At 37.5% G+C, this 13,007-nt stretch overlaps 3 protein-coding genes across 6 annotated transcripts; 1 reads left to right on the top strand and 2 right to left on the bottom strand.

Moving 5' to 3' along the window:
* Nucleotides 1-11: 11 nt before the first annotated feature.
* On the bottom strand, nt 12-5,496 carry LOC105150650 (DDB1- and CUL4-associated factor 5). The gene is made up of 7 exons (XM_011063883.2): nt 4,835-5,496; nt 4,114-4,294; nt 3,765-4,028; nt 3,296-3,516; nt 2,933-3,150; nt 2,028-2,295; nt 12-1,713 (listed from the first exon to the last, which is right to left on the bottom strand). The coding sequence occupies exons 1-7, from the start codon at nt 5,208-5,210 to the stop codon at nt 779-781; spliced, it is 2,463 nt and encodes an 820-aa protein (XP_011062185.1). The 5' UTR covers nt 5,211-5,496; the 3' UTR covers nt 12-778.
* Nucleotides 5,497-5,526: 30 nt separating this feature from the next.
* On the top strand, nt 5,527-8,571 carry LOC105150645 (cancer-related nucleoside-triphosphatase homolog). The gene is made up of 4 exons (XM_011063870.2): nt 5,527-6,198; nt 7,181-7,349; nt 7,428-7,545; nt 7,625-8,571. The coding sequence occupies exons 1-4, from the start codon at nt 6,144-6,146 to the stop codon at nt 7,877-7,879; spliced, it is 597 nt and encodes a 198-aa protein (XP_011062172.2). The 5' UTR covers nt 5,527-6,143; the 3' UTR covers nt 7,880-8,571.
* On the bottom strand, nt 6,256-12,625 carry PpD3 (protein phosphatase D3). Of its 4 annotated transcripts, none has more exons than XR_846746.2 (9): nt 12,332-12,624; nt 11,521-11,907; nt 10,516-10,802; nt 10,208-10,313; nt 9,996-10,138; nt 9,254-9,561; nt 8,844-8,925; nt 8,588-8,746; nt 6,256-7,321 (listed from the first exon to the last, which is right to left on the bottom strand). XR_846746.2 is itself a non-coding variant. In XM_011063850.2 (9 exons), the coding sequence occupies exons 1-8, from the start codon at nt 12,435-12,437 to the stop codon at nt 8,687-8,689; spliced, it is 1,479 nt and encodes a 492-aa protein (XP_011062152.1). In that variant the 5' UTR covers nt 12,438-12,625; the 3' UTR covers nt 7,938-8,537; nt 8,675-8,686. The 4 variants fall into 4 exon arrangements, 2 of the variants coding, with proteins under 2 accessions (XP_011062152.1, XP_011062143.1); XR_846747.2 differs by lacking the exon at nt 6,256-7,321 and adding an exon at nt 7,938-8,537 and having other exon boundaries at nt 8,621-8,746; XM_011063850.2 differs by lacking the exon at nt 6,256-7,321 and adding an exon at nt 7,938-8,537 and having other exon boundaries at nt 8,675-8,746; nt 12,332-12,625.
* Between the last annotated feature and the right edge of the window lie 382 nt (nt 12,626-13,007).

The raw sequence follows: 13,007 nt of genomic DNA, 5'->3' as shown, positions 1-13,007 counted from the left end.
TTCACGCAAGGTTTGTTACGTTTTCAGTTTCTTCTCGTTTATTCGTAATCAGTTAATAAAGATGTATATAAATGCAAGATTAAATAATGTAATATAGTTACAATAATTCTTCAAAGTTCAACACATAGGAAAAAAATGTATACCAATTTATTACTTTTAATTACTTTCCACCGCACAAACCATATCAACAATACACATTAGCCGAGTTACCGCATATACCTGAATGCTTAATGCGGATTGTGTTAATTCGCGTCTACAGTACAGTTTCTGTTTCATAATTTCTGTCTCGGTTATATGATGCAATTTACATAGCCAGATCCGCAAAACATTCACCTCACAATAATGATCAAACTGCTTGAGAATTACCAAGCACTGACAGTCGCAATGGTATTATTACGCGGGATGATAGATGTAGGATTGGTACCAAACAACATTATAACTTCCGTCTATCTAATCAGTGACTTGATTTATGAATGAAATCGATAATATATAATCAACAATATATATTAAAGGATTATAAAGAAAATTTTGAAAAATTGTAAGAAGGAAAGCACGATACATTCACGAGAGATGGGATTAAAGGCAGACGCGCAAGATTTAAAACATGATTTAAAAAAAAAAAGGAATCGATCGCATGTTCGCGCGCGATCAACTTAGTATTATAAAAATATACTTCAAGGAATCACAGATTACATTATGTACAAATGGAAAGGGAATGGGAGATCGAAGTAGAGCGCGTCAGGGAGAGGCGGGGATTTTGATGAGTAAACGTGAGTTCTTAATCGGAAGAATCACTCGTGGTCAAAACTTTTTGAGCTTGGGACGCAGATCGATTACGATAGCTCCTCCTCGTTAGCTCCTCTATTTTTTTCTGGATCTCTATACGTTTCTGCTCGTCGGAGCTATCGTCCGCGCCTCTGTTGTTTCGCTCCTTACGTGTCTGTTCGCTGTTTTTTCCACCCGTAGATGAAAGTCCCGATTTAATACCGCTATCAGGGGTACAAGGAACTTGAAGTGATTTGTTGCTCGGCGTTGACGATCCGTCCTCACGATGGTCTTTACTAGAATTACCATTAATACAATTTCTCGGGCTACCAGTTTTCTCTTCTTCCTCCGAATCGTCATCGAGTTTCTGTCGTTTACTTTGGCTCTTACCAGAACCGTCATTCGAGTGTCGAGAATTATTTTTGCACTTTCGATGCTTCCGTTTGTGCGCCTTCGTAGAGGTATCTGAATCAGTTTTAGAATGTTTTCGTTTACTGATACTGGCGACAATGTCCTCGTAAACGCAGCTACTGCTGCTGCTGCTGTAGCTCGAGCTTTTGTCGTCTTTCTCGATCGCGCTAGCGACGTATCGCGATCTCCGGAAAATTACCCCAGAACTAGTACTGGGTTGAGCCGCATCAACCGGCCGTTCGTCGTCACTGTCCGAATCACTATTGACTTTTAACACAGTACACTTTCGTCTGGTAGATAGTCTTCTTCTGCTAGACAGTCTGGTATGTTTCCTCTTAACACTCTTCGATTTTGACTTCGATTTGGATCTGCGTTTCAGGTGAGCGTTGTCTCCCTCACTAGCGGAATCCGAGGGGGATCGTTCCATCGCGGCCATTCGCATGAGCTTCTTTCTGCGATTCGCGATAAGCCGAGTTATGCGATTCGGCGACTCTAATGGCCTTTCGGGAGCTACACCGCCTTCCGATGCCGTAGTATCTATGATGAAGAATAACGATATTTTACATTATTCTATTGAATCTGGAAAAGAATATAATTAAAAGTGAAGCAAAAATTTATCTCTTAAAATAATAAAACAAACAAACAATGTCTAAATATTACAAAGTAAAAATAGAAGATATATCTAATTATCAAATACGCACGAAATATCTAATTGTTCGAATAGAAAAATTAGAATTTATAAAAATTAAAATTTCTTATATTCGATTTGGTAATGAGATTTTGTGATATTTTTTATTTTGCTTCACGTAAACTATACCATCTTTTTAAATACAGAAAATTATTCTCAGTACCATCGCCTTCTGACGCGCTGTACGGTTCGCCCGTTGCTGGATTTATTTCAGAATCGCTGGGAGTATGAGGTGTTGGCACATCCTCGGAGCTCCAGCCTTCAATTTCGCGCTGCACAAGGGAATCGAAAAAGGCCATCATTCGTGGGTCTTCCTTAGTCGACTGATGGCTGTAATCGTGCGTCATAAACTGTCCACTACGTAAAACCAGCCCTATATATTCATCGTGTGTGAATACTCGGCGTTGTTTCTCGCGCTTGCCAGCGTCTCTCTGAAAGAAGATAAAGGGAACGTTGATAGACAATGTCAAATCATAACGATTGTTTAAAAACAATTATCATAAGCAGCGGTAATAGACTTTCTACAATAAGCAGTTAGTCATCATTTATATCATACTAGTAGAAAGTCAAAATTATAAATCATAAATCTTGGGAAACTTGCATCTAGAAATCATATTAAATTATGTGTCACAATATTTCAGTCAATCAAGAGGATGGTTCTCAGGGCAAACAATAATACACGTAATTGATCAGTCATAATGTAATCTAAGTTATAATCGGCCATCTCCAGTCAATGATTATTGATTTATTGTTGTCTTATGACACATTACTGACTCGCTCGACTTTTGATCTATTATTAATGACTTATTGTAGAAAATCTATTATTGACTTATGGAGCCATCTATAATGGAAATAATATTGCGCACTACGCAGTAAACAGTAAGAAATTCAATCAATTTTTTCACATTCGATTGATTCGTAAATTTCTTACAATTTACTACATTATATTACTCCTATTGTAGATGGCCTTTTCTTATTACCTTAAAATACGCTACTGATTCGCTTATAACTTGTTCTTGATTTGACTTCTAATTTGCTACTAATGATTTATTGTAAGAAGTTCATAACCTTCAATCCTCCTAAACATCCGCTTCCAAATGAAAATGGACTCCAAATCTTAATAATCTTCTCGACGCCAGACGACGCAAGGATACAGCTTGTTTGATTGTATCGAACTTGATTGACGATCGATCTGTGACCACGCAACACCATGTGGGCGGATTCCACCCATGATTTGCCATCGGGAGGAGGAATTTTCCACATATACAGGTTGAAATCATCCGAACCTACAAATTCATTGCGTAAAAATCGATATGTATTATCAATTGTAATTTCTTTCTATAATCATATGCTAAATACCTAGACATATATATTCGAAATATTTTTCTCAGATATACATAGCAAATTTACATTTATATCAGTTATACTTGCCAGAAAGAACGTATTCGTCGTTCTCGCCAGCGAAACAGCAAGACTTCATAGTACAACTGTTGTAATATCCCGTATGATCAAATTCACATAAGTGCGTGGGAGAATCGACAGCGTAAAGAACCGGTGGTAGTCTTCTTCGTAAGGCCAGCAATCGGTCACCCATCGAGTTAAATCTGACGTTCATACAACTCTGTTGCGGGCTTCCATAACACAGTACAGGCCTGTAGATAAAACATGACATTTAATGACAACGAAAAATTGATGATTTTGAAAAATTGTGGATATATTATACTATTGCAACACATTTCCAATTACGTTTTATACAACGCTTAAACATTGGCTGCTTCAGAAAACGCAACGATTGGGTGAGCGCTATATTCTTTCAGATTTATCACAGACTTATAAAGTCTACTTCAATTATAAGCAACAATTGTTTAATATTTGTCGAATCACATGTTCGTACACTTACTCCAAAGGTTTTCGTATATCCCACATACTGACACCTTCTTTAGCGTTGGCAGTAGCGAGCAGTCTCGGATCCACGGGATTAAACATGACAGAGTGGAAGGCGCTTTTGTATTGTGCCAAAGTTTCCATAGCGTTGTTGGTACGTATATCGTAAATGAGAACTCTCCCGTCGTCGCATGCGCTGGCGAAGACTTCATCATTGTGCGGATGAATAGACAGCCCGTAGACAGGCTTTTCGTGCAGGAAGATGTTGAGGGATTCGCCCCTGCAACATCAAAACGGCGTCTCTTAATCTCCGTTGACTCTGTTAGTTCGCATTCCACGCATTGGTCGTGCAAAAAATGCCTTACGTGCGCAAATCGTGGACTATAACTTGATCGTCATTCCCGGCGGAGAATATCTTAGTTTTGCTGCTGTCATAACCAAGGCAAAATATATTGCTAACATGTTGTGATTTCATCACGGTGGGCCTGCCGAAATTATTTATCGCTTGCTCCACTCTCCATAATAGAACTCTTCTGTCGTCGCCCCCTGCGAAAATAGGACGTTACATGCCATTCACACGTGATTCATCTCTTTATTATTAGAATATATTTTCCAAATCTTTCTAATGTGGCACTGTGTCGAGCGATGTTCGCGGAAACACGCACGCCCTTATCTCAAACTGAGAGAAAAGAGTGGAAGCTTTTTCAACGTGAGAATCAATATTTCCGACATCAACGGATACTTCGAATGTGCATCGTAAGAAATGGAAAAGAAGGACATAATAAATGTCATAAAATTGATCGAAAAATCAAAGTTGATCCAATTAAGATTAGACGACCAATAGTCGTCAAGGCGCTTGCGAACTTTTGAAGCGACGCAAAAATAAAAATAAAAATAATGACAATAATAGCAATTTGCTGTTTAAAAATTAGCATCGTTTCAAGTCCTAAACGAATTACGACATCGTAATGGTCGATCGAAGGGGACGAAAGCGCGAGTAATAGCGATCCTCTCTTTTCCTCTCGCGAGGAGAGGCGAGATCGAGGGAGAGGCGACGTGAAAAATCAAGTCGACAAGCGGACTTACCGGACACCAGTAGGTCGCCCTGGTTGGAGAACTCGATTGCGTTGACGCATCCGTAGTGGGACAGCAGGTCCTTCCTGTAGAGATTCTCGGCGTTCGCGAATCTGGCGTTGGTTAAGCTCCGGCAGTAGTCGATCTTGTCGTCGATCTGTCGCGCGAGGACGTAGGACAGCGCGCTGCATTCGGACGGATGGGCGACCTCCCCGGCCCCGTCGCCATCCTCGCACGTCTGTCGCGGTAGCCGTCGGCGTCGTCGTCGGAGATTGCCGACGCGGAATCGAACGCGACCGTCCGTCTCCCCGTCGACGACGACAGCTGACGGCTGGCGATCCTCCTGGCACGCGTCGCCGCGCGACGACGACGCCGCCGTCATCGGCATTTTCGTCGTCGCCGTCGACGTCGTCACCGTACGCTCGTCCCCCGTGGTTGTCGTCGCTCCGGCCACCCTCCGCGGACGATTGTCACGCGTTTTACTCCGTTTATCCTCCCCGTGCCCGGCGCGCGTGGATGGACGTGCGCGAACGTCGCCGAACGCGACCACCAGCGAAAAGAGCGAGCGCCCCTTCACGCAGCACGGGATCGCGGATCGGGCACGTCGCGATCGCCGCGCTTCCTCCTCCTCCTCCTCCTTTTGGCCTCCTCCTCTTTTACCACCTCCGCCTTCTCTCCTCCCTTGCGAGTGCTGTTTATTTTGCACTAACGTCTACCGACTGTGTCTACGAAGAATTCCTCTCATCGAAGATATCGCACGACTTGCTCCAACGAGAAAAAGTCGTAAGGAGAGACGCGCGGATGAAACGGTATACTCGATACGATAATGCAGTTCACAGATCGTGGAGGTCGAAACGCCACGACGCACGGTTCTGTGTGTACACACACGCTCGGCTCAACCTGTACCGGAAGTTTCACTACCACACTGTCACAGTAACCATCATCGTCGCCACCATCACTACCACTACTATATCAATCCGCTCTCCGATCAGCCAACCGTTTGTCTCCTCCTGTCGCTGCTCGTCCAGCCCGATCAGCTGATCGCTCTTTGGCCCCCCCGTGCGGTCACTTCGGTCGTTTCGACGTTTGCCCGGTGCTGCTGCTGTTGCTGTCGACGACCGTCGTCGTGTTGAAAGAATATTCGTTTGAATCTATTAATCTGTCCAATGTCGTGTATAATCGCGTTCTCGCGTAAATACCACCTAAATTCATGATCATTAAAAACGAGCCGGCTTTCGACGAACTTCAATCGTGGCGGAGAATTGAAGGAGAATCTGTCACGTTTGTTTCCCGGAATCAGACGTAAACATTGCTACGAGTCATGGAAACTAGCGGTGCATCGCGGCCTTTACATGTACTACTTACGGGTCCACCAGGTTAGAATCAAAGACTAGGGAGGGGGGGATTCAAATAAAATACATAAAGCAGTGGTCTCATAAAGAAAATGTTATAATTAAATCTAATTAAAATAAGCGCTTGCTAATCAAATAATATACTGCAAAAAAAAAACTGGGTCACTATAACGTTACAGTAGCCTGCTCTTTTACAGGCGAGTATGGTGTTTTGGGCGTACGTGTGTAAAATACAGTAAACACACACACACATTTTTATTATAGTACATTAAAAGGTCGTTCCGTTTTACGCATGATGTATCGTTTTATCCTGTTTATGTTTAACATTCAATGAACAAGAATAAAGTGCTGCAGCATATGTATTAAAATGGAATGCACCTTTTTAAATTTTATAATATAAATATAAATAATATTGTATTTTACATACGTACAACAAATAAACACATACGCACATCCAAAATATATTCACCCATAAAAAAATAGGTCACTATAATATAGGTCATTATAATTACCAGTTTTTTTGCAGGCGAGTATATTTTGAGAAAAGTAATTTCCATACTTTTAACATGAAATTTTAAAAAGATTAATTTATATCTATGTCTAACAAATAATTTTTTAAATTATATATATATTTTACATTCTTAACATATCATTATTAATATATTTTACATTATTAAGATACTAATTAAATTATTCTCTATTGTTGCCAATATTAAAGTACCCAATTATCTTGAATATTACTCAAATATTGGCAGTTCTATATTTAGAAAATAATATTAAGTTAAATAATACAATGTATTTGATTTCCACTTTTCGTACACAAATAAGCTAATAAATATACTCTTATAACATAAAATATTAAATATTGTTATTTCAAATGATTTTTACAACAAATAAAAATGCAAACGCATATAATATGAATAATTTTTTGGGAAGAAAAAATAAGACAAAATATTCTCTATATTAATATTACAGCTAGAGAAACGAATCATTGAATATTTTATAGGGATAGGTAAAACTACAGTATGCAAAAAAATCGCGTCCGCGCTGGAGAAAAAGGGCAGCAGGTTTGATGGATTTTACACAGAGGAAGTGCGAGATCAGAGTGGCTCCAGGATTGGCTTTGACATTGTGCGAGTAAAGGATCCTGGAAACAGATTATCCTTAGCAAAATTGTGCGTATTCATTCATAACAATGATAAAACAATAAAGTAACTGAACACATATTGTATTTAACGTTTTTTTACTGACAGAATGATAGACTCAACAGATACGCGAAATAAAAGCTCTCCCAGGTATCAAGTGGGAAACTACCGCGTTTTTCGAGATAATTTCGAGACTATAGCGCTTCCAATATTGGATTTGGACACTGTAAGAGCAATGACTTGTCCGAAAATTAATTTTTAATTATTTCAACACTTCGATAATATCAATTGTATTGCTATTGCAGGATATATTGCTTATCGATGAAATTGGCAAAATGGAATTATTTAGTGAAGACTTCAAGAAGAAAATAATGAACATATTTTTCGGTTCTCCTACGAAAGCTTTCGTAATCGGGACTATTCCGCAAATACATAAAACACCGCAACGACACGCAGCACTGTTCCAAAAATTACATGAAGACGAAAGAATTAAGATTTTGAAAGTGACCCATGGAAATCGGAATGATTTACCAAAGGAAATTATACATTATTTCTCATAAATTTATATTAATTAACGCACTCGTTATTTATTAGTCATCGCGTAAAATAAAATATCAATTTATGTATGTACATCATAAACATCATTTATTATTAACAAAAAACAAAATGTTAGATCAAAGAAGTCCTTCCAATCACAATAGATTTGTAAAAAAATTGTCACAAATAACGTGACAAATAGTGATTGGTTAGAACATTGTACTACATAATTATTCTAGGTTTTTGCATACGCATGTATGTATACTCTTGTAATTACTATATTTCATTGAAACTCCACCGTTGGTCGCTAAAGAATCGATTAAAAGTTTAAGATTCAGCGCTTCATACAAATAATATATTATAAAGTTAAAATTCTGTGGAAATATCTTCGAGATCAAAATTATTTGTTCTTTTTATATTTACGCGCACGTAGGTATCTTTAACGAGCAAGGTGGTCATAGATTGAGGGTACAAAATAGAAACGTTCTCTTCGCGCCATTTTATTACAAACGAACACAAATCGCCAGTGTTTGATGAGCCGTGTTTTCTTATAGATAAGAAGTCTGATAGATTTGTTTGCCTGTTGTAAAAATAAGCAAACTTTTCTCGCTTTTGTACCCATCAATATTATGCATTCTCATCGCATATATTTTATAATACAAGAAATTCGATCGCGATCTCCTAGAAAGAATATAATAATTATTGTTGCGGAGAAGCCTAAAGTCTCTTACCTTCCCCATTTCAGTATCAAATATATTACGCACACTTTGATTGGACTACTTATATTTCAGTTATTATTATTCATTTTTCAATAATACCTAGATGTTCCACTAGCACATGAACTTTAGTAAAGAATTGGCGTAAGCCATCGGCCTTACGTTTGGATGAGGCTGTAATGAGATAAAGATGGAACTTAAATATAAAATATGATAAAAGCAAGTAAATAACATAAATTAAAATAATTTAATCTGTGAATAAAGTACATACCATTGCATCGTACGATGTAAAATAAGGTTTCATGTCACTACCATTAAGTGTGATAAAGGCACCTCGGTTACCCATAGTATCACTAAGATTTAATATTAAAACATATTAAAGTTTATATACTTATAGATTCATATTAATCCTCAACTACATCTAAATTTTAAAACGTTCTGTTTGAAATGCAGATGCAAGTAAACTTCCACCTTACGGTAATTGATAGAGAAAAATTCGAAGTTTTTTTTTACTTACAATTTAGAACTTCATAATACCAATCGTACATATTGTACAATCGTTCAAAAATTTTCACAGGTTTAAATAATTCATTGCTGTAGTCGAGGATTAAATACATAAAATTATATTGTAGATACAGACGTAATGTGTTAGTGTGTAATTGTCGTATATGATGAACGTACCAGTAATTTGGAGCAGAGAATACTGTGATACACTTTCCGTCATGTCCCACTTCGTATCCATCGTTTTTAACTTCGTGACTTCTCACGATGTAGTCAAGGGAATTTATACTGAGGAAATTCTGTGTGACGTCGGGTCCGAATTGAACACCTACGCCTCTCTTGCTGGGCGCCCGGCCCATTTGTGGTTGCGGATCAGACCACAATAGTTCACACATCAATCCTTCGTCAGGTGGTTGTCTGTTTCTGTCGATTTCTCTAATTTCTTGCAACGTCACATCATCTCGCGAAAACAATCCACCGTGCATCACCTGATATAAAATCATTGCAATTGTATGAAAATTACATGCAATATACGTGGGATGACGTATGGTGGATGACTCCGAAAACAGTTGACTCATAACTACGAGTTATTTAGCGAATATTTAGGTTCAAATCTAATCATCTCATATATCTCGAGTTTAGAAATTTTATTATTTGATCGGAGAATTAAAGATTGTGAGTAAACATATAAATATATAAATACTGTATAGTGTGTATACATATACAATATAAATATACAGGGTTGGCCATATTCGACGGAAAGATCTGGCAAACACTGTAACTTTTGACAGAGATGTTAGATCGAATAACGACGTTTCCCATGATTGAAAAAAAAACATCTTTCCGTCGAATATGGCCACCCCTGTATATGCATACAGTATATATAGTATAAATATGTATGACAACTTTGAAAAATACTCACAAGCACTTTACGATTGAGGCAGTGTGCAAGAGGGAGCCAGTTATAAACCTCTGTAAACAATTCTGCCATCTGGACAGAATATTTAGCTTTAACTTCTCCGTCAAATCCATACATTTGGTTCATTGTTGCTGACTCATGATTACCTAAAGATACAAAATATTTCATGAACATGTAAATTAAAATTTCATAATGTCGAACGAAAGATTACATACCTCTTGACATAAAAAAGTGATTTGGATATAATAATTTAAAACCAAATAAAGTAAATATGCATTCTACAGAGAATGAACCTCTGTCTACAAAATCTCCATTGAATAACTGTATATACAACTATTAAGAGAAATATATTTTTGGGTAATTTTCGATGTTCGTATAATATCAGTATATTAATTTAATATTTAATCAGTCTAAATTATTAACACGTTTATAAGTTATTAATAGGTTTACTAATCATGAATTAATTATATAAATTTTTTTCTCTCATATATAATATTATATTATTAAGTTTTATAAAGGATACATATGGATTAGTTTCTGATGGTAATCCGTTCAGTTTAAATATATTAAGCAAGTCATAATATTGACCATGTATATCCCCACAAATGGTGAATTTATTTTCTTCTGGAATTGTAATGTCCACTAAACTAGGTTGTGCCATAAACCACGATTTGACGTCCAATAGGATTTTGTAAGCATATTTACGGTGCAACTTATTTTGATTTTTATACCATTCTAATAAATCTTTCATGAATTCTAAAGTAACTTTCCCATCAACCAATTTTGGACCTGTGTATTCACCTTCAATCGCTATAAAAATAATTAATTCAAGGATATTAACTCTCTTATTAATTATTAATGTTTAGCCACAATGTGCATTAAAAAAATATTACATAATAAATAATAAATATTTATATTTTAATTACATAATAAACTTAATATTTTATCTTGTTTTTATAAAAATTGTACAAATAGCCTAAAAATAATGTTATTACAGTAAAAGCTTTGAGACTTCTGTTCACTTATTACCACTATTTTTAAATTATGATGTCAGAAAAAATATAATCAAAATTTTTGCAAAATATATTTGAAATATTTTTCAATAAACATTTATAATACTTGTAAAATATATCGAAGTGATCTTATTTTGGAAAAAAATTAAATCATATTTATTTATATTATTAATATATTATTCGACAGTTTGTCATTGCTGTCAATAAATTCGTTTCATTTTTCATTATATGCGTAATTTATTTCCAGATATATGATTATTAATTAATGAAACAAAAAGAAAATTTTCGATATATTTGTAATTACAAGGTATATGTCACAATTAATATCAATAAATAAATCATAATTAATACATAATATTTCATAATTAAAATACATAAATATACTATGAGTCAACAAGTAGGATTCTTACTGAGAAATCATATTTATGATAAAAATATGATATAATAATTTGTTTTATAACAATAACTTTCAATCATTTGCAGAGAAGTAGAAAAAATGAATAAAAAATACTCACCCATATCTTCTAGATTAATCGTGTCAGCTATATTCTTTTTATCCTCGACAGAGATGGCTTTGTTAAAAGCTGACACTTTAATCATCTTGGAACATTCCGAGCATCTGTCGCTTGCATCTTTATCATTGGGTCTAGCTTTTACAACAGTCTTATAATCCATGAGAGCCAGTTTGAACTTGCCGAGGGACATATAAGCGGCAGCTCTCCGATAATAGCCTTTGACATAATTTTTATCTAACATGATAGCTGTGGAAGCGTCTGTCAACGCATATCCAAAATATTCTGTTCTTAGATAGGCAATACTCCTATTGCCATAATATATGGCTACTGATGGATTTAATTCTATGGCTTTGGTATATAATTCAATAGCTTTGTCGTATACTTGATCTAAAAAGAAAGAAGTGCAATGGTGAATAAACAAGGAAGTATGATTGCTTCATTGTTTTCTCCTTTGACATATACTCTAGCATTGTTGCATGGCGTCGCTAACTTTTCCCAAGATTACGGAAAGAATGAGGAAGAATCTCCCCCAAGTTCCCGAAAGTTCTCGCGTCAAGGAAACATAGAAAAGCGTCAAGATGATCAACGTCTTCGGTATGTCGAACAAAAATTCTTTTCTTGACGCTCTTCTTCGTTCCGCGAATTTAACGCGGAGGCGTTTCAACTCGCGCGGTCCGCGTAATCATCCGCGGACGCGAAAGTTGGGGTTAGCTTGGGATACACGTGACCGTGCGGGACGGCGAAATGTGTTAAATGTGAGTGCATCCGGCCTACAATCGTCGCGCTTTCCATGTGCGTGCGGCTTACGTACTTTTGAAGTACTCGTTCGCCTCCTCCTTGTACAATTCCGCCTTAGCCGCGTCCTCCGATGTCGCCGGCGATACCGATGCGACGTCTCCTCTGCCATTGTCGCCCATCCTCGGCTCCGTGCGTGCGTTCGTGCGTGCGTGCTTGCGTGCGGGTGGCCGAGCCTTGTTTAGTTTGATGCAACCCAACGGCGGCAAACCGACGGGAGATTGAAGTCACTCGGAGCCACGCGGTCGCAACGTGCGTAACGAGAGATCGCGCATCGAGGTGCAGTCGATCGCGTTCCTCTCTCTCTCTTTCTGAGGAGACAGAAGAGCCTGCTGGAGCGGAGCCTGCGCCTCCCGTCCCGTAATCCGTATCATACGATCGTACCGCCACCGTAAACGTTGTGAAGTAAGCTCCAAGCGGTATCCACTGCACTGATCCGGCTGATCGCTGCTGCCTTCCGACCGCTGTCTCGATTAATCGAATCCGCTTCGATCCCTGCGCGCGATAATTTCACCATGTAAACAACGACCTTCGGTGATCTTGTTAACAGTTTATTTACATTCCTTTCGGGTATTCAGACTATTTATCTATTTTATTATCAATCTTGTACGTACGAAATAAATTATTATTAATTATTATTATTAGCAACGGAAGGATTTAAGTGATGTCATAATATAGAGCAGTTACAAGCG

The sequence above is a fragment of the Acromyrmex echinatior genome, chromosome 3 (assembly GCF_024713525.1).
Source record: "Acromyrmex echinatior isolate Ae372 chromosome 3, ASM2471352v2, whole genome shotgun sequence".
NCBI lineage: Eukaryota > Metazoa > Arthropoda > Insecta > Hymenoptera > Formicidae > Acromyrmex > Acromyrmex echinatior.
This window is presented reverse-complemented; position numbering and strand designations above follow the sequence as displayed.

Bases quoted from the DNA above. Each gene is read 5' to 3' on its own strand.
- LOC105150650 (XM_011063883.2), bottom strand. From the start codon at position 5,210: ATGCCGATGACGGCGGCGTCGTCGTCGCGCGGCGACGCGTGCCAGGAG. The intron at 4,029-4,113 runs GTAAGGCATTTT...TTGATGTTGCAG, and splicing joins ATAGTCCACGATTTGCGCAC to GGGCGAATCCCTCAACATCT. The intron at 3,151-3,295 runs GCAAGTATAACT...ATGAATTTGTAG, and splicing joins CGACGAATACGTTCTTTCTG to GTTCGGATGATTTCAACCTG.
- LOC105150645 (XM_011063870.2), top strand. From the start codon at position 6,144: ATGGAAACTAGCGGTGCATCGCGGCCTTTACATGTACTACTTACGGGT. The intron at 6,199-7,180 runs GTTAGAATCAAA...AATATTTTATAG, and splicing joins ACTACTTACGGGTCCACCAG to GGATAGGTAAAACTACAGTA. The intron at 7,350-7,427 runs GTGCGTATTCAT...TTTTACTGACAG, and splicing joins AGATTATCCTTAGCAAAATT to AATGATAGACTCAACAGATA.
- PpD3 (XM_011063850.2), bottom strand. From the start codon at position 12,437: ATGGGCGACAATGGCAGAGGAGACGTCGCATCGGTATCGCCGGCGACA. The intron at 8,926-9,253 runs GTACGTTCATCA...ATTAAATCTTAG, and splicing joins TTCTCTGCTCCAAATTACTG to TGATACTATGGGTAACCGAG. The intron at 8,747-8,843 runs GTATGTACTTTA...ATCTCATTACAG, and splicing joins TTACATCGTACGATGCAATG to CCTCATCCAAACGTAAGGCC.